We start from the raw sequence: 27,353 nt of genomic DNA on the forward strand, positions 1-27,353 counted from the left end.
TCACGAAGCTCTGAGACATTATGGTAACGCTAGGGACAAAAAATAAAGGATGTTGGGTCTGGAAGCATGCCAGATGTCAACCACTGGCATTCTTAACAAAGCCCATTCACAGAAATCTTGGATTTAGTGTAAATAATCTGAGCACATCTTCTCACCTTGCCACAGTAAAAAATGTCTTCTCGCTTGATCCTTCCTTCAGCAATCTTTTCCCGGATGGCTTGTCCCACTTCATGCTCATTGTAGTAGACAAAGGCACCGTCGATATGGCGGTAACCAGTATCAATGGCAATCTTCACCGACTCCAAACAGGAACCTTTGGGAGTCTAATGGGAGAAGAAAAAAAACCCAAACAGTTTCAGCCTCCTGCTTGCCTCTCTTGCAATGCTATAGAGTCCCTGAGACAGGCACAATGTTTATACTGGAGTTCATCCAATCTAGCCATCCCTTACCTCCCCAGACACTTATGTTTCACCTTTGAATAAAAATGTGCTGTGCACTTTTCTTCAAAACTATTGCAAATGTAGAGTTAGACTGGAAAAAGGACCAACGTGAAAAATTCTCTGTGTCCCAGAAAGAGGCAGTACTAGAATCCTCAGAAAGTAGAATTGAATGTATTGGATATGAAAATTATTTCAGAATTTTTTTATCTAGAGAACAAGGGCTTTACTACAAAAGCTGTTTGATAAAATCCCTTCCTCAAATGGAACAGGGCTTTTTGATTGAGCAGAGCTGGCCAACTACCTGCCTGATCAGAGGCTGTTTGAATATCTTATGGCCCAGTAGAGCTTTCAGCAGAGCAGGAATTTGGATTTGACTTTTCTCCTCAAATCAACTTACCACTGGTGGTTTCACTATCCGAAGGGTGATGTAGCTCAGGACTGTCTACTGGTATTCTCAGTTCTGGACAGTTGTTTTATCATGGGGCTAAGAACCAGTAGATGCTTAGCGTGAATTCATATATATCTCAATGCTTCTGTTCAAGACAAGCCGAAGAAACCTCTTAATAAGTCCAAGTGGCATTTTTTTACTGTGTGCTGCACTTACGTTTATTCATCTTTGCTGAAAGTCAGAGTAACCTTGTTTTTTCAGAACAGCCATATTTTCCACTAGCCAACGTAGCAAGCAAAATACAAACAAATTGAAAAAGCATAAGACTGGTCACTGAAATAATTTGTGTTCACGGAAATTGTAATGAAAACACCTTACTGTTGCCACACTTTGTATAATGAGAGGGCAGCTCTAAGTGGATTGATCAAGGGCTCTCAGCAATATGTGGCAACACTATTCTCCTACCCTTTTCATGGGCATCACTCTACAGCAATGAGGGTATCTGATTCCCTTAAAGGAAAACTGAAATAGTGAGAGTCAACTTGCTCTGCTGCACTACTGTATGCCAGCGGTAAGTGCCAAGAGGTGAATTTTGCTACCTCCAAGTGAAGGGGCCAAGACTGTGCTGCTTCTTCTGTGAAGAAAACAGATGCCAGAGAGATCTGGAAATGAGACAGGATTTGAAGACAGGATTTCAAATGTATCGGTTTTGCTAATGCCAAGGAAAGACAAGAAACAGGACTGGCAACAGATGCTGTTGAGAAGGATCACTTTTCACCACAGCAATCAGTCTCTCTCCTCTTCCTCCAAGCTGCCCTTTGACACCAGCCACTGCCTCAGCTGTCCCAGAATTTGCCATAAAATAAGCAGCTTCTCTTCCACCACCTGATCAACCAGAAGGTGTGAAGCTCACAGCTGCCACAGGATGCTGCAGTGATTAAGGACATTGGTCTGCCCTTCCGTGTTGATGGAAGAAAGATCTGTGAAGGATTGATGAAGACAGAGAGGGGTCAGCCTTTCTGTCTTTTAGTGCCAGAGCTGTAGGCTGGTGGCAGATTATTCTGGGGTAATGGGACTATATACCTACCTGCTCACTCTGCTCTTCAGCATCCTGCCCATGCTGCCCACTGGGGGACACGACTGAACTGCCTCATGTTCAGACTCAAGGGGGCTTTCTACTCCAGGATGCAGTTCCTAATGGTTTCTTACAACACCAAGCTGCTCATGCTTGCCCTTGTTTATTACAGAAGTGGTTGAGGGCCAAGAGGCAAAACGGCACAATTTGGCACACTGAAGTATTTACAGCAGCAACAACGCAATATTGTCTGCTTAATTGAGAGAGACAATGAAACACTTGTTTGAATGCTTTGCTGCTTTTACCGTGGGAGCCTCACAAAGGCACTCAGGCCCTGCCAGGGCCTTTTCCTAGTTGTTAGTAGGGTGTAATGAAGACCATGGCAATTAAAAGCTTTCCAGGAGCAGTCAATGGCTAGTTTTCACTTGGGGCGTATCAGGCATTGTTACAGAAGAGCAAGGCATGGAGCAGTGACAACCTCCAACATGTTCACGTCTTTGTCCCTGCCTGAACCTGCAAGGAAGGATTTGAGTAAGGTGGAAGGCAAAAAACTGACTTGAGTACTACAAGCCTGCAGTTACTGATAACATTACCTCATACCTCTGCCTCAGCAATGAGCTGCACAAGGCTTTAGCCACAGTTGCAAAGCTCAGGCTGACTTGCACAGAGCAACGGGTCTCAGCTTAAAGGTTTTGTGAGCTCAAGTCCGAGTGATGATCAGTTACCCAAAAGAGAAATATATCTTTAGAATTGTTTTCTCTATGAAACTTGATTTTTCAAACAGTGTGACTTTTAAATCACTTCAGACTGTTTGACATTCAAGTGCATGAAAACAGAACACCTAGGGTGCAGTGATTCATAATCTCAATACAGCTTATTTTTACAAAGGCTAGTTTTTTTTTAAAAAAAATCCCTTTGGTTGAAGAGCCTGAATATGGAGTGTGGGTCTGATCCAAGGATTTTCTCTCTTTTCTCTTTGCACTTTTGAGAAATTGCATGAACAGGGCTCCCAGTCATTTCCTGAAGCTGTAAACTATAGACCACAAAGCAAGGAAATGTTGATTATTGAGTTGCATCTTTTCTCAAACACTAGAAATGTTTGGTCAGTAACAAAAGCAGAAGGAACAGGTGAAGAAGGGTAGAGTGTAATGTATAAGGCATAATTGCACCCTTGGGTGGAACAGAGGAAAATGAGAATGCTTGCAGTCACTGCAATTGCCTTTGGCTGAATCAGTTAACTTGTGTTAGAGCTGAATGTCTACGTATTTCTTAATCTTTTGTATGGAACTTACATACATCTGTACAAATAATCTTGTGAAAGACTTCTCCATCTCAAGGATTAACCTTATTCTTTAGGGACCTGAGGAAGCTTTTTTTGGATCAGGCCTTGATTACTAATGGCTGGAGACGAATTTACATTAAATACAAATGTTTTCATCGCACTAGTTCATTTAACATAATGTGGTGTATTAGTTATGACAGATTCTGGTCTAAGGTGCTTCATATAAAAATGCAAGACAACCAAAGGAATGGTTGTTTGGAAAATCCTGCCTCTATTGAACCATCCCAGATGAAGGTCTGGGACACACGCAGGTCTTGGAACTTTATATATTACATTTTATTTTCATTCGAATGGAGAAACTATCATTTCTAGCATTTCATATGTCTAATCCTTCTAAATCCTGCAGTATAGGGCTGTGGTAAACTGTGCTGATGAGTTGCACAGGCTAGTCATGTTGTGGTTTTGCCACTTTTTAGAAGTGTTCCTTTAAATGTCGTATCTTATTCTATTGTTTCCTGACGGACCATATTAAAGCTGGATGACTCTAACCACCATTGCTCATCCATCTTTTCAACAGAGAAGGCACAAATTCAGATCTTTCCCCACTAATCCACTGCTCAGTCTGAGGCATTTTAATCTATTTTGTCTTCCATGGACATAAAGTCTTTAAATAATAGTGACTAGATCAGAGATTACCACCTGAAAACCAGTTTTCACTGAAATGCAGATAGAAGTTTGTGATACGATCGCTTCTACGTCTCATGGTGTTGTATAAGGGTTGGCACCTCAATCACACACAGCAGCTGATGGAGCAGAGCCTCCCAGGCTGCCTGGACACAGAACAGTCACCTGTACTCTACCAGAAAAGCCAGAACTCCTCCTCTTTGCTGCGGGTTATAAACTCTAGCATACATTATCTAGAATGTAGTTGCCTATACCACCTACTTATTTCAGGTAGGTCTTGATTCTTGCACCATTCCAAAATAAGGAGGGCTCATGTTTAGAGCAGCACAAATGCCAGATGCTCTACTGAAATGTCTCTGCTTTGTCAGTAGTAATTTGGGATGTTTTGGCCTTAATAAAAACTTTTGCTTCTTTATTATTATTTATTTAACTGTAGATAAGTATACTTGATCCTTAGCTGTAATTAATGTTTCAGGAATTTTATAACCTTTTGTACATTGTAAGTCAGATTTTTATCTTCAGTGCCCTTACAACGAGTCAATAATTTGTGCCAAAAAAGGTATTAAATCTATTTCATTTCTTTTTATGAAAGAAAAACTGCTTGGTTGACTAGAGCCATTCACTCAATCACTAATAATTTCTTCAACAGCATTTGGGCTATTTTTAAGATCATAAGGTTTAAGGAAACAACACATAATTATTCCCTCTATAAATCAATAGCTTGTAAATCTGCTGATTTACCACCAAGGATGACAGATTAAACCAACATCCATTTTCTTCAGGTTTCGTGGTAAATAAATCCAGCAGAAGGGCAGGGAGAGCAGAGTCAGACTTGCACCTTCACTGAAAGAGAGGCAGAAGCAATTTAGCTCCTTCTCTATAGAGGAAGTAGCCAACTGGCCAGTCACCACATTTTATGAGTCTGAAAAAGCAATGCGTGTCATCAATTCTGCCTGTCTGAAAGGGTCTGCTCTCTTTTTCCTCCGAGACCACGAGCTTTTTCATTTTTTAATGTTCATTCCAGACACCTTCCATCACATCCCATTTTGTCAAGAACTATTCTGCCTACTATAGAAAATGTACAGCCTCACTTTTACTCATGATTGCATGTGACCAAGCCACAGAAGAATATTTTCTGTGCAGGCATACCCATGAATTTTACTGTATTCTCTCAAGTAGAACAGTAATTACTTAGCAGTGTTAGTAGTTGTCTTGCTCATTACTGATATTTAGTGCTGCCTTTCAGCTGCCTGTCTATCCTTTTGCTTTTTCATAGAATCATAGATTGCTTTGGGTTGGAAGAGACCTTTGCAGGTCATCTAGACCAACCTCCCTGCAGGAGCACGGATATCTTTAACTAGATCAGGTTGCTCAGAGTCCATCCACCCTGACTTTGAAAGTTCCCAGGGACAGAGCCTCCACTACTTTCCTGGGCAACAGCATTTTTTCTATAGCATCCTTTTCTGGTCAGCAATTTCCATCAGCTTTTCAGCTGATAAAGAGGGATTCTGGTCACCTCCAAAGACAAAGCTAATGGGACATATTAATGGATGATTGTAACCTTGCAAAATCACATGAACAACTACTATGGGAAGTGCTTTAATAAATGTATTAATATTGCTATTGTCATGTATTCTTTATTACGGCATACAGTAAAGGGGAAAAGTCTGACTTAGGCTCCCAGGTTCTGCTCTGTTCTGTTTTACTTAAGCAGATTTACAGAGTTGTGCCAGTCTCAGCAGCATGTGAAGAACTGAGGAAGGAGCCATTTACCTTTGTCCTGAGCACCTCACCTGGTTAATGCAATGGCCTCCAGTCCCCATAGCTGGGAATAATGATCCTGGGAGGAAGAGCTTGAGGTGTTGGAAGAGACAGGGTCACCTCCTGGAAAAATCTGAATTTAGCTGCAGCTGAGTTATACAAGAGATCCAAACTGTGGGCTAAGCACTCCAGTCTAAACCTATAATTTAAGATGTAGAGTTGCTGTTGAGGAATCTTAGTCAGCTAAATACAGGAAGGGGAAAGTAGGTACATTCCTGGGCTCAGAGCCTCCTTTGCCAGAGCTCGGCACTCACACACAGATTCTTATGCAAGTTTCTAGAAGCCCAATTGCTTATTTCCGTTTGCCTGTTTTCTGGGCAAACTGGCAAAGAGGACTGCCTGAAGATGTTAGGAGGAGAGCACAGAAAACATGTACTGAAGGCATTGCAGGAAAGCAAAGGTTGAGTTTACAAAGCCAGAGGATATGAGCCACACAAGGGTACATTCTTAGAATTGTTTAATCTTGTAAAAGAGAAGTTGTACTGTACACCTCTTTCTTGGAAAATGCAACTGCCAGCACATCCTCCTCTCTCGTACACAGGACAATCTGGCTTTCATCCCCAGGAAGCACCGGCAACCACCATCCAGGAAGAAAAACCCAGCAAAGGGATCTCTGCAAGAGCAGGTAGAGCTGAGAATAGAGGCAGAGAGCACAGCTGAGAGCCACAAGCCCAGAGCTTTGTTTTATGTCATGAAGTGCATTGACTTAGAAAGTGAAGGACAGCAAACGCGCCTAGAGAAGATGGGGAGAATGATGATGCTTGCTGCCTCACGTCACACTGTGAATGAGCATGGATAAGGGACACCTTTCAGCCTACCCTGATGTCCTGCCAGTGGCCTGAAGTGTGAGGTTGGATTGTCCATATAACAGAAATTGGATTGCATAACTGCAGATTTAGCATTTTGTGAATTCCTGTGACATTGTTATTCTAGCATTTAGCCAAAGCTGCCTTCAGGAAAGCCTTATTATTGTAGTTGGAAAAGGCTGCTGGAGTTATTTTTACCCCTTGATTGCAGAATCCTCAGTTTTAGGATCATCACAACTTTTTACTTCATGCAAATTCTCTATATGCAAGCCTAAGCTAAAGAGGTGCCATGCCTCTCTCTTGGCAGCTAGAGGATTAACGCAAACCAAGCAAATGACACGCACACCCAGGTCCCATCCTCACAGTGCCAGCAGGGTGGACTGAGACAGTTTCCTGAAGAGCTGGAGGACACAACGGCCAGCCAGCCAGCCCTGGAAGCACAGATCTAACTGGAAGGATGGGTGCTATCAAAACACTCTTTGGACAAGAAATGTGATCCCAGGGACAAATGAACTACAAAGGGAAGATAAAGCACCAGCTTGTGCATCAACAGAGGAGAAAGAAAAGGTTGCCAGTAGTTCTACTACTTCATTCCCTAGAGTTAAAGGGTAGAGGTTTCTGGCGCCCGTTCGAAGAAATGTTTGCAAAGGCAAATGTAAAACTTGGGGAATTCCAGCACCTAGTTAGTTGAACCAACAGAAGTTGGCTTTGATGAAACCTAGAGAGGCATTTTCTGCACAGCATTTTCAAGTTTTAACAAATGTGGCCTCCTAGGTCAACTGAAGACACAACCCAGATGTTGGCTTCCTGCATGAGCTGTAAGAACATGCTTATGCTGTTCTTCAGAGAACTGTGGAGAATCAGAGACACGTGGGAGTGCACAGACATATTTAACGTATGGAGTCAGTCAAGGACATTTTAGAAAATGGAATTTTGTCTGAAAAATTGAGCTCTGAATGTTCTTGCCAAAAAGCATATGGTTCGGCTATGTTAATTCAGATTATTCACTTGTAGGTTTTCAGTAATTCACCTCTTCAACAATATTAGTGATTCCCTGTGTGTAAAACATCTTTCATAACTTCTATTTACACATGAGAGCTTTGTGGTTCTTGAGCACGATTAAAAATCCACTATGTTAAAAAAAAACATCAGAAAAGAAAAAAAAAAATATTTTTTGGTGTTGATATTTGGCCTTGATATTATTACATTGGTAACAGCTACCTTTGTAGTTTTTTGGAAGATGGATGTATTGAAATAGCTCATGCTGGTCACTGCAGTACATAGATATGTAGTGGAAAAGGTCTGCTTTCTGTCTGGTTACTTTTCAAACAAGAATCTCTCCCATTTTTTTGGGTAGTGCTACTGTCCTAAAAGTTTATCTGGGTTAACCTTCTACTGGGTTTGGATCTAGGATGATTAAATGCAATTCTACCCTATGCCGTAGCCAGACATGTAGCTTGGTGGGTGATGGTGGCACCTGATATCCACCATCTGAAAGGTGCACTGGCTCCCAGACGAAGTTGTCATCACACTCTGGAAACATTTTCCTCTGGAGCGTTCCTGTGGTGTCCAAGTCCGCGTGTCAGTACCATGTTCAGGAGCCAAGTGACGCGGTGCCAGGTTGGCAGTAAGAGCGAGCCCCTCTGCTTGGATTAGGCAGGCATCGCTGCACTGGGGCCAGGCGATTATCTAGCTGTCAACGGTTTCATTAGTAGTTCTCCACTCTGCAGGGAGATACGTCTCTTGGTCCTGGGGTAGTTTGAAAATGTTTTCACATAGCAGCCGAGATGTTAGTATACGTTAGAGGCACAACCATTTTAGGAAGAGGGGTTTTTTTAAGTCTTATAGCTTAAGGCATGCTCAGGTTTTGGGGCAGGGAGGAGTCACTCTAAGCATAATCTACTCCACAGAGCAAACTAAAAACTCCACCATTTTTGAAGACTAGCAATTTTGTGGCCATTTAGTTCAGAAATCCTCCATATGTTGATGAACTTTGTAGCTAGAAAGCTAGTTTTTCATTCATCCTACTCTTCAAGGCTGGACTCATCCTCATCAGAAATTTTACACGTTGACTTTTTCAGTAAATGCAGCTTTTAGTCTGCCACACATGATTAGACAGTAATTGTGTTCAGAGCTGGAAACACCACAGAAGCTGTTGGCACAAAGTAGAGATTAGTCATACTATCAATTTGTTTTCTATTAAGCTTCAGGATTCATAGAAATTAAAAACTACAGAGATTTCAGCAGAGAAGATACATGAGAAACAAACATTTTGCAATTTCAACAGTGTCTTAGAGCTACGGGGTTTGTGCAGTCAAAGTCATAAGAACAAAGCTTGTGTCCTAAAGAAAGTTGCATGAACGAATCTTTCCTCCAGCTTGACAGCGAGTGATTAAGTAATTTCATCAAATCCAACTTTAAAATCTGAATTTAATTATTAAAATGCGGTTCTTATACCAAAGCTAGGAGTTTTTGAGCCTGCTGTATTACAGAAAAAAGTAGCTACGTTTTCTGATTACCTTGTTTTTTCTAATTAGATGACTTAATTTTAATTTCTTAATGAGATAAAGATGCAATCTTGTATTTATGCAAGATAAGGAATAAAATCTGAAAGACGAAGCAAAGAGAGCATCACTCAACACCAGGATGACTGCCACCAAAGGAAAGGCATCTTATCTGCAGACTGTGCAAGCCAAATTGTCTGAGTATGGTTTCATCTTTTAAGCATGAAACTAACTGAGTCACAACTTTTGTCAGTGAGTGATCTGGCTACAGATATATGACTTCAGCATAAATATCATTCAGTGTGAAAGCTAGGCTAGGAGTTTAATAACAGGCAGGCAAGGAGCCCTGAAGGGCTCATAGTAGATCAGGCACACTTCTCTTCCTGGGCTGCAGTAACTCATCTCCTTCCCTTCTGTCCTTGTCTCAAGTGTACAGATGTTTGTTTGGAAGTATAGTTTTAGGATATCCCCATAGACCAAGGGAACATAAGGCCACCCTCTGAAACACCTCAGAAATCCCAGTCCTGAGAGGCTGTGTGTTGCTGTGTGTCAACCAGTCATGGCTCTGCTGCTCCTGAGCACTCCCTTCAGGGAGGGACAGGAAGAATTAGTACCACATGAGGTAATACTGATGTTTAAAAAGTAAATGGCTAGAGAAAGCCAGTGGTCATTACTGAAAGGGACAGTAAAGGGGTACAACGTTCTTTGGTAATGCTAGTCAGCAGATATGACTCAACAGCTTTAGAAAAACAATTTCATTTGTGGAACTTTCTTCACTTCTTAAATTCAGAGCAGAAATACAAGGCTCTATAGCCAAATATTCCAGCTAACTCCCCCCAGCCCTGTTCAAATCAAGTTCCCAATAACCTTTTTAGGGAAGAAAAAGGCAAAATATCTCCCTGGCCTTCATCAGTGGTGGTTTCACGTAGGTTCATAAAGATCACTTCATTACAGAGCTAACTTCAGACTCAGTATCTGCTGAGTTCAAACACATATTCATTTGGAATTGTTCATGTTAAAAGGACTATGGTATTTTCTTTATATGTTTATTTAATAGCGTGTTGTGGGAAGTAAGCTAAGGACACTTGCATGTTAGGGCAGTTCCTGCTCTTCCAACTGCCTCTCTTATCTCTTTCAAAAAAAAACCACCTAGAAGCCAAGTGGGAGGTTTACCTCAATAGGAAGACAGTTTTCTGAGTCAGAGAAGGAGAACTTTGTAGGAAAGAGATCAAGAACAGGTAGTCTGTAAGCTTCCACACTGTCTCCAGAGATCTTGGATGTCACTGCTGCCTGGTCAATACACGACCCATTTCGTAGCTTTTGGGTCAGGCTAGGTGACTTTCTCTAGGAGTTACCTGAAATCTTTTCTGTCTCCAGCTGATCTTGTTTCAGAAGCCAGTGGAGGAAATTAAATTGAGTGTAATCTCCTCCTTACTGCACCCGAGAGATCCAGATCACATCAGGGGGACAAGGAACTTACTATCTCTTGTGACTTAAAGGTAGCCTATGACAGTTCCAAAGGCAGGCAGCCTGCAATGTTGGGAGCAACTGACTTTTTTTGTGTGAGGAACTCTGGCATAAAAGGTCTTACAAGAGTGCTAGAGTCCGTACAACGAAAAGTTACTCTGTTCAGCTTCTATCTTGGGTGTAAAAAGTAATTCAGGGTGCCAAGACACTGTTTTTACTTATCCGAAACACTTTTTTCGCTTGGTCACTCAGATTGGATGTGGGAGCCCTGGATGAACTTTTCCTCTTCCTGACTGAAACCAGCAATTTCTTCTTAAACAAAAACTAGACAGTCTGAGCATTCACAAGGGTTACTTTATGGTAGTTAAGCATTTAGGGAAATGGGTCTCTTGCTCCTCCCAGCTGGATGCCATACTGGCTTGAACATCCAAAGCTGAGGAGTTGGTGGGCAGCATGTTTTCCCATGGGGAAAGTGCTCATCCTGCCCCAGCCCGTACACGTTTCTTCTTGCCTCTCTCTAGCTATCACATACCCCCCACGATCATGTTATTTCTCTGGGCTGTGTGATATAAATTTAATCCCTGGAGGCAGAGAAGAGGACTGAATATGTTTTCCCACCACCCGTGTGGATTCCCTCACCAACGGGCTATTCAGGGAAAGGCAACTGCTACCTCCAACTGCTTTAATAATCCCCTGATTCCTCAGCTTGTACTGCCAGTGCCCAAAATGAAATACTTTGCCAGTTGTTTTGCCTGAAAATATTCCACAAAACTGCTTCCAATTTATGAATGGATTTGGCTACATCAGAACCTCATTTTTAGCAAAGTCACAACTTGCCAAAAACCCTCACCCAGTGCTATTCTCGTGTGCTTTGCCCGATCTTACGTTTCAGAAGCAGCGCCTGTGTACAGTGCGGTTGCTACAACCTTCCCTCCAAGCCTCCTCCTCCCTCAGTCAAAACAGGAAGGCAGGAGAGGAGCTGTGGCCAAGGCCCCATGACCTTCCAGGGAGACAGCGAGTATTTATGTGGAGGCACTGGACTGATGATCTTAGCTGTGTTGACAGGGATGAGTTATAAAGTGAAGCGTGCATAAGTGCAGTTTTAATGAGGCAGAGCATTTCTAGGATTTAGGAGTGGTTTTAGCACCTTTCCCCTGAGCCTTGCTCATCCGCTCACCTCATCTTTTTCCAGATGGGTGCCAGCACTGCTTGCCAGGCTGTGTTGGGAATTGAGCGTCAGTGCAGAGAGGTGGTGGGAGCCCAGGGGGCTGATTCTGCTCTGCTAAGGCACAGGACCATGCCACGGGCTCATCGAGGGGGCTGTCCTCCCACTGTGGGGCTGGCCTCTCCCTCCTCCCGCCATCTATTTAGTTCCCTGGAGAACTGGGTCAACGGCTCGGAGGCCCTTGGGTAGGGAATGCTGGACACGGAGCATCTGCTGGAGCCCTGGCAGAGCTGTTCCTTCATGCACGGGACTTTGCCAGAAGGATCCGCAGAGCCAGAGAGAGGCAGACTTGGCCTCAAATTTTAAAGCCGCTTGGAGAATCTTGATAGTCCAGATCCACTGCTTCCACTGTGGCTCCCTCCTGACCTCATGAGGGAAGGGGATATTTTGTTAAGTGAAGAGAGAATAAGGGAAGGAAGGAGTCGATGACTGAGATTTTCAGTGTTTTGCTTGAGTCCATCCTTGCTAGGACAAACAGCCTAACTTATGTAGGCAAGACCCTAATATAACTTAGACATTTCCTTCCCTGTGTGAAGGGAAATGCAAAACCAACTTCAATGAAATCTGCAACAAAAAGTGAACCAAGCTTTTTGGTTACACAATTATCACCTTCCCTTGAAAATAAGAATAAGAAACACCAATTAAAGCAGGAAAAAAAATTTCTAAGTTTTCTCTTGACAAACAACCCAAATTTAATTCTACTACCCAGTGAAGATGTCTTTCTTTCTGCTAGCAGACAAGCTAATAGCAAATGAATTTGTTGCACTTTCTTGCTGTGCTAGGAAAATAAAGTAAAAAGAAACCATGGACACTGCACTACCAGTGTTTTCAGTCTCAAAGAATTAACTGAATTCTTGTCATCCTGATCTGTATCCAGAAGAAAGGCTCTCTTTTACCTAAGGAGAAACAGTGTTCAATTTAAATTAACCTGATTATCAAACAGACCTTTTTCCACAGTGGTCCAGCTCTGCTCCAGCTGAGCAATATACTTTGTTGAGTCAGTAAACTTCTGCACAGGACCAGATTTCAGTCGAATTTATTTTTTGTTGGGTGTTTCACAGCTGGAGGAGCATGACTTATCTCCCGAAGTCATCTATGGGAGAACAATTAAAGTGATTTAAGATGAGCAAGCCAAGCTGCTGACACATTTCAGTTCCGAAGGAACTGCTGTGCAGTTTATCCAGACAAAGCCTGAAACATGAAAGCTGACCTCCCGCCTCTGTTTTCTTGTAACTGACCATCACAGAAGCAGATTTCCCAGCTCCATGGCTAACTACATCTGCCTGGTTTGCTTAACCAGTGAGCACATTCCTGCACTTCAGGACGAACACTCCAGCTACTATAGCTATAGCTACTGAGCTATAGTGTGAGATTGAAAAAACAGATTTGTTTTGGACGAGCTGCTCTGACACTCTGACATGGAAGTGCCAGGGTGAATAACCTCTGGAAAAAAAAAAAAGCTGCCTCCAAGAGCAAGATGAATAATCTGACAAATGAATGGCTCTGTATTTTACATCAAAGCACATCTGACTCATGAGCCAAAATAACGTGCTGGGGACGGCTGGCACTGTTGCTACCACCAGCTGCCTGCCTCCACCGCTGGAGAATGGTTGGTTCAGATGCTGCTTCTGAAGCAGTTCAGCCACAAAAGTCCACAGCTAAGCATTTTAAAGGAAACGTGTCAGCGCCAGTTTATACCCTCGCTTGTTAAGATAAACCTTGAAATGGTCTCGCGTTGCCACAAAGCCTTTTAGCTCTGAGCAGGAGGAATAGAACAGAAACCTTGCCAGGCATCTCAGTGGAAGTTGCGCCAGGCGCAAGTCAGCACTCAGCAGAGCAGTTTGTCCCAGCTAAGCGGCACTTCGCTCCCACGGCAAGGTGTTGACAGAAGCCCCCTCTTCCCCCGCATCCTCTAATCAGCAAAGCAGCCTTTTTGAGATGGGCAAACTAAGCTGTGACCTATTTAAACGTCCTACTCCATCACCAAACAGTAGCTGCAAACAATTTTGCAACAAATGCCGTAGCACTCTGCTACTGCGTTTCCCCGTCTGCTCTCTGTGACAAGTTCCCCGAAACAAACACACAGTCCTAATCCTAGCATAAAGCTTCAGCCCAGCACCTCCAGACAAACATACAGCGTTTCACACGGTCTTTTGTGAAAATTAGACTTTTGCGAGTGTGTTATCAGCGCTGCTTTCTCTACCTCTTCTCAGCTCCCCCTCCCACCCATCACTCTCTAACACGCTTCTCACTGAGAGAAAGACAGCTCAGAAAATCAAACTCCTACAAACCCAGAGGGAAGGAGAATGGGTGGTTGAGTATATGCACCCATCCCCAGTGAGGGTACAGTTACACAGCAACTTCAATAGCTCTAAATTGGAGTTGCTATAGCAATCCCCTGCCTGCATCATCCTGTTGTTGTCCCCTACAGTCACCAGAAAACAAAGGAGGTACATAGAAAAAGCAAAAAGCAACCACCCAGGGCTGATTCAGCTGAAAACCAACCCTACTTAAAAGTGATTCATTTTTACTGGATGAGCTCCACACAAAGGCTCGCCATCCACCTCGACCCACGGGAGGGCAAAGGAGGCAGCAGGATTTTGCAGGGCTGGTGGAGAAGCAGCAGGACCGTTGCTGTGCTAATTTGGGGACATTTGAATTTCTGCAGAACGAACTCTTAGCAGGTTTATAGCACTGCTGAGAAGTTGTCTCTGAAAAAGTAATTACATCTGCCTCTCATGTCAGCTCCAGCAGGTTAGTCGCCACTCTGAGCTCCCTGCCTGAGCCTGGTTAATGCCAGAGCGTCGGTCCACAGCTCATCTGGACTGCAGGTGGGAACTGCAGCAAGGCAGGAGCACCCCTTCTGCTGATAGCCTCTCTTTTCTTAACTTAAAACTACTGTAAAATTGCAACTTGAGAGTTTGGGGCATGATATGCAAGTCTGGAAAGACTCTCTTCAAGCCTGCTCACAGCTACTTTGTCACTGAATTATGCAATGTTCTGCTTTGGTACATTAAAACTCTCGTTAGAGAGATTAATTTTGTTTCACTAACCGTTACTCAAAGAACACACTAGCTGAAAATATCTGTAGAACCTCTAGCGATGTGCAGGATGGTGCCCAGCCTCTGAAGCTGCACATTCCTACCAGTTCTTCCCATATAAACCAGCATCGCGAACCAGGGAAATGTGCAGCCTTCGGGGTTTCTTACACCCTTTCTGCATCACTCATGCGCTGCCTGCAGAAGTATTTATCGAAGACCTTCAATGCTGTTTATGTACCACAGTACGCTTAGTGGTCGTTAAACGGCTTTAATCAAGAGTTTTCCTTAAAAAAATAAATATATTTTTAAATACCTCGAGGTACGCGGGGTCGCACACACACGATACTGCATCTCAACTCTGACACTATTACACAAGAACGGTTGTGGCAACGACACCGCTTTTCCTACTCTTCAAACAAACAGAAAAAAAAGAACCGCTGGAAGCTCGTGGAGTTCAGGCGAGCGAAAGGCAGCGGCTGGCGAGCGGCTTTCGTGGCCGGCCAGGTGCGCCCAGGGCAGGAGCGCCAGGTGCGCTCCCCCAGCACCGCCCGGGCGGGACGCGCAAACCCCAAGGATGCGGAATATTTGAGAGCGGTTTGGTCCGCGGGAGCCGCAGGAATCAGGATGCAGGAATCTGGGGCTTTTGTTTCAGGAACATTCCTTGGAAAGCGGCGGGGCCGGCGGCGAGACGGTCCGAACCCCCTCGCCCCGTCCCCGCCGGGCTCCGGGTGTCCCCATCGCGGGGACCCGACCCCGGGGGCTGCGGCAGAGCCGCTCCCGCACCCCACGAAGCCCCTTGCGAGGCGAGCGGCTGCTTTTCCCCACCTTTTCCTCCCCTGCGCACCGGAGAGCTCGGGCTTTAACGCGGGACGGGGAACAGAGCGGGGAAAAAAAAAAAAAAAAAGGAGAGAAACAGCCGAAAGGGAAGGAGAACAGCCGTGCAGCCCCGGCACCCCCGGACTTACTTTCTCGGGGTCGGCGTAGGTGCCCAGCCCCAGCAGCGGGATGCTGTTGCCGTCGCTCAGCGGGACGCGGTGGCTCTCGGCCGTCGGGTTCATCGCGCCGGCAGGTACGAGCCCCAGCGAGCCCGGGGCCGGCTCCGCACGACCGCACCGACGGCGCCTCCGCGGGGGGCGAGGGACCGAGCGGGCGCTGCCGCCGCCGGGGACTCTCTCTGCCTTTTGGGGGGCTGAGCCACGTGCGCCCGGGGCAGCCCGGCCCCGCCGAGCCCCGCCCCGCCGAGCGCACCGACGGGGCCCCCGAGCCCCGCACCGCCCCGCACGGCCCCACCCGCCCATCGGACCCCGCCGACCCCCGCAACGCCCCACGGAGCCCCGCACAGCCCCGCACGGCCTCATCCAACCCCACCGACCCCCGCCCCGTCGAGCCCCGCGCAGCCCCTCACCGCTCTGCGCGGACCCACCGAACCCCACCGACCCCGCACAGCCCCACCGAGCCCCACACAGACCCACCAAACCCCGCACCACCGAGCCCCGCGCAGCCCCGCACCACCCCGCACAGTCCCATTGAATCTCACCGAGCCCCGCACAGCCCCACCAACCCCCGCCCCGTCGAGCCCCGCAGAGCCCCACCGATCCCCACCCCGTCGAGCCCCGCACAGCCCCATCGAACCCCACCGGCCCCCTGCACCGCCCCACTGAGCCCTGCAAAGCCCCGCACAGCCCCACCAACCCCCACACCGCTGAGCCTCACGCAGCCCCGCAACACTCCGCACAGACCCACTGAACCCCACCGACCCCTGCACAGCCCCACCAATCCCCACCCCATCGAGCCCAGCACAGCCCCACCGAGCCCCCCACCGCTCCACCGAGCCCCGCACCACCTCACAGAGCCCCACCGAGCCCCACCGAGCCCCACCGAGCACCGCACAGCGCCGCACCGCCCCACCAAGCCCAACACAGCCCCACCGAGCCCAGCACAGCCCCACTGAGCCCCGCACCATCGAGCCCGCACCCCCCCGTGGAGCCCTGCACACCCCCACAGACCCCCACCCCATTGAGCCCTGCACCTCGAGGGGCTGGGAGCTGCCAGGGTGTCTGCTGCGCCCCTCCTGAGCAGGGCATGAGCTACCCAGGCTTTCAGAGTGACAGCTCTCAGGAGTTCACCCACAGAGGTGTGAGCCCCGTTTTTTTTAAAACCCCAAATCCAAGGTTACTCGGCGTGCTGTGCATCCTTTGGGGACAGTTTCCACCTCTCCTTTCCAAAGGCTACAGGCTGAAAATGGCCGCTCTAGAGGCAAGGAAGGAAAGAAGAAAATCCCAGTCAGGACACTACAGAACAATTCCTCTGCCTCAGTGAAAGTCCCAAATTACAGTGAATGGGGTGAAGTTCCTCATAGTCTTGTTCTGCTCCACCATGGAAAAACATCACTGATGTCCCAGAAAGGGACAATGCACTTTATGAAATTCAGCCTGTGGCTCTTACTGTCCTTCCAGACCCTCACAAAACGCTTAGAGCTATGCCTTTGCCCAGCTCTGAGGAGGTGTTCCCTGTCCCGAGCCAGCTACTTTGTGTCCTGTGTCAGTGCCTGGTTCTCCCCGTTTAATTTTGAAGTGTATGGTCCTGTAAGTCTTTCTAGATCGATGTGAGATTAAGCCCCCGGAGAATATTTTTCCTCACCCCTCACAATGCCTTTTTTCCTGGCAGATTATTTTAATCTGCTCTAATACCCCACTTCACTTTCTGCACATGGTATTTGTTCAGCAGGTTATGCAATTCCAAAAGGGGTTAATGGATCCGTTGTGATATGTTATCTTCTCAGGGTTCTTCAAATCGATACGTGTGTACTAGTTTGCATTTAGAGAAAGGTTTAGTGGCTGTTAAAGCTGGGAGCCTACCTGGAGAACATGCTACCGAGAGACCATTCTAGTATGACAGGTTAGATACTTGCAAGGATCTCCAGTGAAGATGGAAAAATTGTCACTTTTACTGGTACAAACATGCTGAGCGTCTCACCCCTAAATGCAAACCCACTTGATCCCCGCCCCAAAATTACACGGTAGCTAGAATGTCTTGCAGGACAAAGGTAGCCTGCTCTGGTGTAAAATGGTCCTTAAAAGCTGGGCTGCGTGGGGCTGAAGCTTCCTGGACAGCCTGTGCTCTGCCTGGACAACGTGATGCAAAGAACTAACTGTAAGGTGACTGGGTTCTCATCCCAGGGTGGGGAAGCTGGGGCAAACTACAGACCAGCTGTAGTTAGTGTGGACAGCTCAATCCTGCTAGACTCCATCTGCGTGTTATTGTAAGCTGTGGGTACCTGTGGGTGCAGGTATTTAAATGTGATGTGGAAGAAGGCTACCTTGTGACCTTCTCTGTGCCTCCTTGTTGTTCCCATGTAACTGGCTACCATTTTCTTGCTAAAGAAGAAGCTCTTGTCTCCTCTCTCCATGCCGGCCATGCCTAAGCACCCACTGTGTGTTTGTAGGAGGACAAATACATGCAGGTGTGTGGAACAGATTGCTGCATCTCCAAGCTGTAACATGCATTCTGCAACGTTTCCAAAAGAGGAGGAAACTCTTGGAGACAGAAGGGAATGGGGTGAGTAGAGGAGAGTCTGATGTGTCAGAGGGCATTCACAGATCTCTCCATTTCCAGACCTGTACTTGTACTTGGCATCAGTGCAGCACGTGCCCTGAGCTGCACTTGATCCCAAGCTAAGCAAAGCACAGCTGTGTCCGTGGTGCCTGTGCTGGGTGAGTGAGCAAATTTAAGGAGTCTCTCTGGCTGGAGTATACTAGCCTGATACTTGTTAGCCCTTAATGACAACTAGGAAATAAGGATTGATGGGCTTGCCATGGTGGGCAGAAAAGGGAGCTTGGGCAGGAGAACAACCCCTGCTTCTAGGAACAGAGCGGTCCATCACCTGGCAAGACAAGCCAGGCAGCCCCAGACACTGCTGCCCTGCTACAGGCACAAACCCCCAGCACTTGGCGGGGTGACAGACAGCTCTGGGATATCAGGTAAAATTCACTTCTCTTCTAGATTCACTGCTAGACCGGTCCTTATAAAATTCAGCCAACGTGCTAGTCAGGGAAACTGAAGAGAGGAAGAGGGTTTTAGAAGTCCCTCCACCCCTGTGCCTTAACCAACAGCAAATAGCATGAACCCTTTTTACACATGCGACTTTTTAATTCCCATAGCAGCTTGAGCTCCCTACCCTAGTGTTTTAATGCCTTTATGGATTTTATATTAAATCCCAGAAAACAGATAGGAAAATGCATTTTTTTCCATTTACATCCGAGCTATTAACTTAAAATAGCCTTATTTCATAGATGCTAGAAATACTAGCGGGTTTTTAGCTGATGAGGAATATCCTTTAAAGAACAAAGGAAGCAAAATAATGCAGCCCAGAGCCTGTTGCATATAATTTGTGTTAGGAATGATTTCTACTAGCTGTTCAGGGTAGTACAGTTCTCGGTTTCAGGGCTTAAATGACTTAACCAGACGTTTTACGAGGACGCAGTATCTAGCAAACTCCAACTGTAAAACAATGCAAGTTTCTAGAGGCAAAGCTTTGGCTGCTGGTTGTTGTTGATCAGCAGCTATTCAGGAGCTTTTATAAAATGCAGATGTGATCTCAGTTCTTTCTCTAGGAAACAAAAACAATGAGGTTTCAGCCTGGCCTTACTAGCAAGTAATGAGCATCACCATCCTATCAACACAAGTTTGATGTCTGTAACAAAGCCTGTAAAGCCCACAAACACCTTCAAAAGCAGCTAAGATAGGTTCACGATTCCTGGATCAATAAAGCAGAGTTTCATGGATACATTAGGCATCTCAGACAAGTAAAACATAGGGTTTTGAAAAGCAGCCTCTTATACTCAAATGTGGGTCACCCCTGCCTTGTCCACACACACAAACAAAATAGATGGAAAAAATATGAAGAAAAATTAGATCTAAGTATTTACAGGAAAAGTAGATCAGGCATCTGAGGTTTCTTACTTTTAAAAATATTGCAGAGATCTCAGGTAAAGAAAGTACTTAACAGCCTCCTTACCTGATCAAAAGTTGTCAGCAATCTTTTAAAGTAAAGAGGTCACCTTTTTACTCATTTTATCTCAAACTGCTGTGTATCCGGGGAACAGGAGAAAATGTATGAGGCTTTTAAATATAGCTTCCACAGTTCTTAGAGGATAAAAGAAGGGAATGAGAAGGAGTCATCAAGTGGGAAGAACTGGCCTCATCATCTACCAGGTTTCATGTTTTCTCTGAGATTTTTGGATTGCCCCCCTGTTTTTAAGCAAGCTCTTGTTCTGGACAAGGGAAGATTTTAACAATAGCATTCTCCTGGATCTTGTAAATCTGGGTGTGTTTACACATTGTGGAATAGATTAGCAAGATTCTAGAACTGGATGACCTGTAGTGCCTAAAAATTAGCTTTATTTTTTAATAAGCAACACAGGAAGTACTTTTATAATACACATATTTCTCTCCTGGATAAAAAGTGCATGTTACTACACTGTTTCTATTTTCTGTATGAGCCCTGCTCTAGTCTCTGTGTAATTATCTGCTAGAATGCATACCCTGCATGTGGTTTTAGTTAAAATTTCTTAAAACACGGTCTTAAAGTCTGCATATTTTCAACCTAGTCCTTTAATAACTCGCATAAACTAGCATGTGTCCATTGTGCATGTGGAATTTCTATTTATAATATATATTATTAGAGATTTTGGTAGCATATGTCATGACTAATATTTCTTTTCTGTTTTTACTATTAAATATGATAAACTAATACATAGCAAGAGAAACTTCTAGTTTCACTTTTTAACCCTAAGAAATAAGATCCGTGTGGTGTTTTGTTGGGGCACTATAAATGAAGTGAGGTTTTTTTCATTCTTGCTACTTTTTTCAGTGCGGAAACTGAACTGGAGAACACTTTTTCTCTAGAGAAGAATGTTGTAGCATCTTCTTACTCTTTATTTTCTGATTCTAGTTACCACGTATGTCACAGTACAGTTCTCAAGGACACCTACTGAGATGAGTGGTACCTTATACCGCGTGCATGATTCCCTCCCTTAGTGGTCACTTCTCATATGGAAGTGTTTGTGATCTTTTCCCTTTGATCGTGTTTGTTGCACAATGAGGCTGATCACAGCTGTGATAACAGCCTAGGCTTTGTTGGGAAATGCGACATAACTGCCTTCTTAGCAGTTAGCATGCAAACACATTTTTCTATAGCTCCTACTGGTGCATGTAAACTAGTTGGCAAACAATGTAACACTTAAGTGACATGGTCTTGTTTATTTAAATATTTTTTCATCTCTGCTAAAGACTTGTTCTTCGCACATACTTATTTGAAGGCCCATAGTTTGCTTTCAAATTGCATCTGAATTTCAGCTTACTTTACTATCAGTAATGTGAGCATAATATACACCATTTCTAACAAAACTCCTCACTGCAAGATCCACAAAGTAGTACCTAACCTCCACAGACCTCTTCTGGCTCCACTTTACCACCACTGGTACAATACTTCTGTTGGATCCTTAAGGAGAGCATAAGGGCAGGGAGAAAATCTGCCTGCCACTTGTGCTGGTGGAGAGAATTAGGAAAATACTTGATGGCTGAGTCGCTTATCCCTTCTGCTTTGTATAAAAGCACTGTGGCTGCAGCTGTGATAAAAGGGAAATTCCTAGGTATGCTTGACGCTGTTCCATTGCTCCTAGTAACACTGGAAAAGTCAGACTGCTGCGGGGCTTTGATTGCTCATAGGGTACAGGAGGAATGCCAGCAGCTGCTCCAGATTATCCTCCCGCCACTTCCAGCAGCTGTGGAGCTGCACTCGCATCACAGTGAGGCACAGGGACTTCCCTGCGGGTCAGCCATGTGGTGGCTGTCCCAGTCCTTCCCTGTCCCCGTGCTGCCTAGGAGCAGGCACAGAGCCCAAGGCTGCGACACCACCTCAAACCCTCTGCCAGGGCAGGTTGTCATACAAATAGTGAGCTCAGCAGTTTAACCCCTCTCTTGTTTAGATAGTAGTAGCCAAATGCGTCTGTGGTGGATGCTGTGTCAGAGGCAGAAACCGTGTGGGAGAACTTGCTGTCTCCACGGACAAAGGAGAGGAAAAGCGTCAAAACCTCACAACACAAGAGGCAGAATTAGCCAAGCCGTTTAAACACTGCCACTGTGCTTCCTCTGGTGCAGCAGGAGGGCAGTGAGCACTCGGAGTATGGCCCCTAATATGTGCTCTTTTTCCCTTTTGGATTCACTTCAGGTGCTGAGTTGCTCTGTTAGCATTCAGTGCTACTTACTGATGGGCTGAAAAGCCCTTTGGAGGACCAGGAGTTCCTTTGGAGGACCAGGAGCTGTCAGGAGAGGGAAAGAGATGCTCTATTTGAAAAGATAATCCTCCTAAACCTTTGGAAAGATAATCCTCTAGTCCTTTACTGGTGTCATGTACACAGGCACTGTTTCATGAGCCTGCTGTCTTTCGGGCACTGTCCTCATGCTTGAGTTTGGTGCTAGCAGGGATTGCAATGAATCAAGCCAGAAGCCAGATTACTTTTTCTCCTCATAAGTTTACTGATGTTATCACATTCTTCTAGTGACAGTACCTCTGTTTCTGCTCTAGACTGTCTCTGCTATGGCACCTGCACAACCCTAGAGCTGGTGAGCACTGCCTTTCAAATCCCTGGGCAAAGGTCGATAGCTGCACGGTGGCCCCTCGATTCCCTAGATACTGACCCTTGTCATGTGGGGTGGCGTTAACCTTTGGCCCTTATATCTCACCTCATTTATTCTGGCCTGCTATTTGATGTTGTCCAGCAGAAAGTCCTTTCCTTTGGCATCCTGCAAATCCAAGCCCTGTCTTCGTGATTTCCAGTATGCCATCCACCTGATGCCAGTGGAAAATACCCCATGCATTCCACCCACCTCTGAGGAAGAGGGGACAGAAAAGGCAGCCTGAGAAGAGGTGGCCATGCATTCACAGCTCCTCTTGCTTACAGAGACAACGGGGCCGGAGGAACAGTGGTGGCTTGCTCTGTGTCAGCTCTCTTCCTCAAATGGAAGAGCGAAAGCCACCATGGGAAGATTGCCTGTGTTGTGTGACTAAGGTGTACTGGGAGTTTGGGGTCTGGGTTTTTTTTCCTCCTAATTCACCAGCAGTGATTCACTGAGAAGGCCTGTGTGAGTCACTTCAAATCAGGCTCTTGGGACACAGTAAGACAGATCATCAGACCTCAGCGTGTTCCAAAAATGTGAGATTTCTCTTGCTTTCTTTTAATACAATCTGATTCCAACAGACCATCACTGGCATCACCTTGCAGCTGGCACACACACACACTTTTCCACAGCACTCCACCTGGTGAATGGTCTTGAGATATAATAGCAGGGAACAAGAACTTGCAGTTTCTTTCCCCTCTCTTGAGCAGCTCAAAAGTGTGAAAGCAACACAGGCTTGGAGTTGAGGGTCCCAAAGTGGCCAGTCCCCATTGATCACAGTGCTTCCAAATTAAAGTCCTTACAAGAGGAGGCTCTTCCGTTGAAGTACATCTCACTTGGGCCAGAGCTAATGTCAGGAGGAGGAAACTATTAGCTTGGAAAGAGAGTCCCGCATGTAAAGTCTAACAGCCTGCTGGTTTCATTGCTTGTGGGCATTTCCTGTGGTTGCTTTAAAAACGGAAGGTGTGTGCTTTGCTGGTGCTGTCTGCTAGTGGGCAATACTCTGTGTATGCAGGAACAGGGAGTTTGGAAGAGTAGGCTTTAAAGCATCTTACTGATCACACACAGAATCACTAGATTGGAAAAAAACCCACTGGATCATCAAGTCCAACCATTCCTATCAAACACTAAACCATGCCCCTCAGCACCTCATCAACCAGTCTCTTAAATACCTCCAGGAAAGGTGACTCAACCACCTGCGTGGGCAGCCTGTGCCAGTGCCCAGTAACCCTTTCTGTGAAAATTTTTTTCTGATGTCCAGCCTAAACCTCCCCTGGCGGAGCTTGAGGCCATTCCTCCTTGTCCGGTTACCTGTCACCTGGGAGAAGAGGCCAGTGCCCTCCTCTCCACAACCTCCTTAAAGGTAGTTGTAGAGAGCAATAAGGTCTCCCCTCACCCTCCTCTTCTCCAGGCTAAACAACCCCAGCTCTCTCAGCTGTTCCTCATAAGACCTGTTCTCCAGCCAGCTTTGTTGCTCTTCTCTGGGCACACTTCAGAGCCTCAACATCCTTCTTGTGGTGAGGGGCCCGGAGCTGAACACAGTATCTGAGGTGCAGTCTCCCCAGTGCCGAGTACAGAGGGAGAATAACCTCCCTCTGCACCTTACTCTATGCGTGTGCTTTTTAAAGTGTGCTAGAGTGCTTTAAAAGGCCAGATAAGCTCAGTTTTATGTGGCTTAGTCCTCCTCCTGGAGCTGGCTTGCAGAAGGGAAGCATCTCAGCAGGTTTGCAGGCAGGGCGGTGATGCAAAGGAAGTGAAGTCCCACTTGAGTGTCTATGCATTGTAAACAGAGGTTTTATGAGGGCTGTCAGGACTCACAGCTGCATCCAACTCTTCATTCATATGGTTTAGTGTTTGGTAGGAACGGTTGGACTCGGTGATCCGGTGGGTCTCTTCCAACCTGGTTATTCTGTGATTCTGTGATTCTGCACTTATTGCTGCACACTGACCACAAGAAGTTTTTTTTCTGTACTCCCTCAGTTTGCAGTGGCCATTCTTTTTGTATGCTTTGCAGCAGAGGTAAAAAAGTTATTTTTTCATCACCTGCTTTTCTTTTACCACATTGCCACTGAATTTTTGATATTTACATGTACATTGGCAGATTGGGAAATTTTCTGCTCTATTGTGTGACGTACTTTTCATATTCTGCCAAGCTCTACCAGCCTATCACCTGTCTTCTGTATCACCTTACCCATTTGAACTCCATGGTCATATTTACTCAAGCTTATGCCCAAACAGCTGTTTTTACAAAAGGCCTGTCCTTTTACCCTACCACTTTTTTCTGCCTTGTGCCATCTTGTGCAATGAGGCAGCATGATGTTAAGTCTTCTCTCTCCGAGGCCCTGTGTAGCATCTTTGTAAATCAAATGGTAGTGATCCAATTTGGGATTAGTAAATGGAGAAAGACGAACAATTCTTTGTTTGCATAAGACTGGAAAAACAGTTGAGGCAGAGCTGGGGCTAGAACCCAGAATAAGTCATGGAGTTGCCTGTCATAACAAGAAAAAGGAACTTGCAGCAACTTCTTTATCCAAGATGATTTATTAAATCTTCTGCAATTATTTTAGTAAACCCTAATAGATGGGAAATGAAGGACAAAATGTTCTCTTCCAGCTTCTATAGGTTACTTGGTATCTCTCATAGCCATAAAGGATTAATGGTGGCCCTAGGGTAAGATTGTACCATAAAACTTCCATTAAATGTTTTAAAAACAGTTAAAGAGACATTGCCAATTTGAGCTTCTCAAGATTTTGCAAAGTAAATTTTTTCCATTGTTGGCTAAGCACCTTTGGAATGCTGAATTCTGAAATTTTTAATTAATTCAAAAAAATCCAGCTATGTACACTCTGCTGATGCTGACCCTGTACTGTGGCAGCAACTCAACTAGTTATGCACAATACTGTTGTGGGCAGACAACAAATAAAATGCTCTGAAATGTAAAATGTCCTTTTTTTCATGGAGAGCATTCAGCCTGAATTTCCAAGGAAAGGCCCTGTGAAAGGAAAAGGCTCTGCAGGGCTCAGTGTTTAGGGTAGAAAGGGGACAAGTGGACGTAGATGCAGTCACAGCTGGCTTTCATAGGTGACAACGTACTTGCAGCAATATGGTAAATATATAGAGGACTAACAGGGAATCATTGATGCTGGAGCGTAGGATTTGTCTTGAGTTTCATACAGCATGGGTGAAGAGGCAGAGTGGGAATAAAAGGCTGGAGCTGCCAGAGTCCTATGATCTCCTTATCTTCGAAAAGTACAAATCTATCATTTGGAATATAAACTTGGAAATAAAATTGGCAACCCTGAGGTGTGGAATAAGAAGGTAAGGAACAGCTTTTTAGACCAGATAACTGTGACAATTTTCTTTATGTTTTGATTTTGAAACAGAAATTACTTCTGTTGGGATCAATAAAAATGAAAAGTGTGCATGCTCTTTTAACTGTTTCCTCTCTTGCTGGGAAGCAGCTGATTCCATCCACTCTTCATTTGCTGCTTATGTTTGTTCCTTGCCAGATCTAATCGTCTCTCTTCACTTCTGAATTCCTTTTGAGTTATTCCTGTGATTAAACTCCAGGATCCTGGCTTTTTGGAAAGGAGCCTGTCAGGGCACCTCTTGGGCCACTGTAGCATCCTCTGAAAGACAAAAACATCTCCTTGGTATCTAGAGCCCCTTGAATGAGGTCTTCCTCTGTTTATGAAAGGCCAGAGCCGCAGTATCTTGCCCCTGCTGCCCAATCCACTTAAAGGACACTCTCAGTGCCCATCCTTAGCTCCTTAGCTGCATGTTGCAGAAGGTGAACGCATCCCTGCAACATGCCTGGTGATCTCTTGCACGCTTCCAGAGCTGATGTGTGCCTTGCGAGCCCACGTTGCCTGGACTCTCAGCCCGTTTTCACCCACAGCTGGGACCCAGCAATAAGGTTTTTTTCAGTTCTGTTATGTATAAATCCTCATAGCTGTAACACTTCTTCTGATGTGACTAACATGCATGGTTTTTCTCTGCTCTTTCCCCTGAGGAAGGTGGGGGGAGACTCGTGTGGGCAGTGCATTATTTCTGCTTAGGTCTAGTTATTTTAGAAACAACTTAAAAACATATGTTCTTTTCAGTTCGTTTATGTGACAGAGACAAGGTCGAAGAGATAGGCCTGGAAAGTGGAGCTGAAACCTCCCTCAGAGCTGGACTGTGTTCAGGGATCCTGTTACACAGAGTTTATTGCAGGCTGGTGTTTAAACTCACTATAGCTTGCACCATCATTGTATTTTTAAAGATCTCTTTCTTTCATAAGTGTCTTGATTTTGTTTCCTTCTCCTTTGTTGATTTTCTTCATTTGTTATTCTCTTCAGGACAATTTCATTTTTGGAAATACCCTCTGTTCTGCAGAAATCATCACGTATTGCAACACCACATTTGTATGAATAATGGTAGTCCCAGTTTTCTCCTTATCTAGATCCTTGTCGTGTCAAGTGTTATGTTCCTGCTCTGCAAGGAGCAATTTCCACTACTGCTGAGGCAGTCTGTACCCCTGAAATACACGTACGTTAATAAGGCAACCGCTGGGCTTGGCAGGAAATGGCAGTGGAGGATATTCTCATTAAAAAGTCAGGATTGGTATGTCTGGTTTTCATTCTTCATCAAAGCAAAAGAAGAGTTTTACAAGTGACGGTGGAAAGCAAGCTGAGGAGCGGGTATTTCAGGAGATAATAAAGACCTGTCTGGTGGGGAGGGATATGAAGGGGCAACTGGCTTCAAGTCACAGCTTGGATGGACCTGGATGTAGACCTGAAGGCCCTGCCTCTGTGAGCTTGCTAGCTAGGGCTGCTCCTCTCTTGACCAATATTCAAAGATTTAGAAAGGGAGCATAAAAATGAGAAAACAAATGGCAATTAACGTATTCATGAGAGGAGAGCGCCTGGGTGCAATGTAGGAGACAGGAGTTCAAGCTT

General features: G+C 45.4%; 1 protein-coding gene and 1 long non-coding RNA gene across 2 annotated transcripts in view; one reads left to right on the plus strand and one right to left on the minus strand.

Moving 5' to 3' along the window:
• AKR1D1 (aldo-keto reductase family 1 member D1) overlaps positions 1–15,820 on the minus strand; it is a 32,401-nt gene extending 16,581 nt beyond the window's left edge. The window contains exons 1-2 of the mRNA XM_069859123.1: positions 15,699–15,820; positions 156–323 (exon numbers count right to left, since the gene is read on the minus strand). Coding sequence (XP_069715224.1) covers positions 156–323; positions 15,699–15,791 — 261 coding nt within the window. The 5' untranslated portion in view covers positions 15,792–15,820. The remainder of the gene's footprint in view (positions 1–155; positions 324–15,698) is intronic.
• LOC138721788 (uncharacterized) overlaps positions 1–27,353 on the plus strand; it is an 82,768-nt gene that overhangs the window by 48,307 nt on the left and 7,108 nt on the right. The gene's annotated exons all lie outside the window — the stretch shown is intronic.

This window comes from Phaenicophaeus curvirostris, chromosome 1 (genome assembly GCF_032191515.1).
Source record: "Phaenicophaeus curvirostris isolate KB17595 chromosome 1, BPBGC_Pcur_1.0, whole genome shotgun sequence".
Taxonomy (NCBI): Eukaryota; Metazoa; Chordata; class Aves; order Cuculiformes; family Cuculidae; genus Phaenicophaeus; species Phaenicophaeus curvirostris.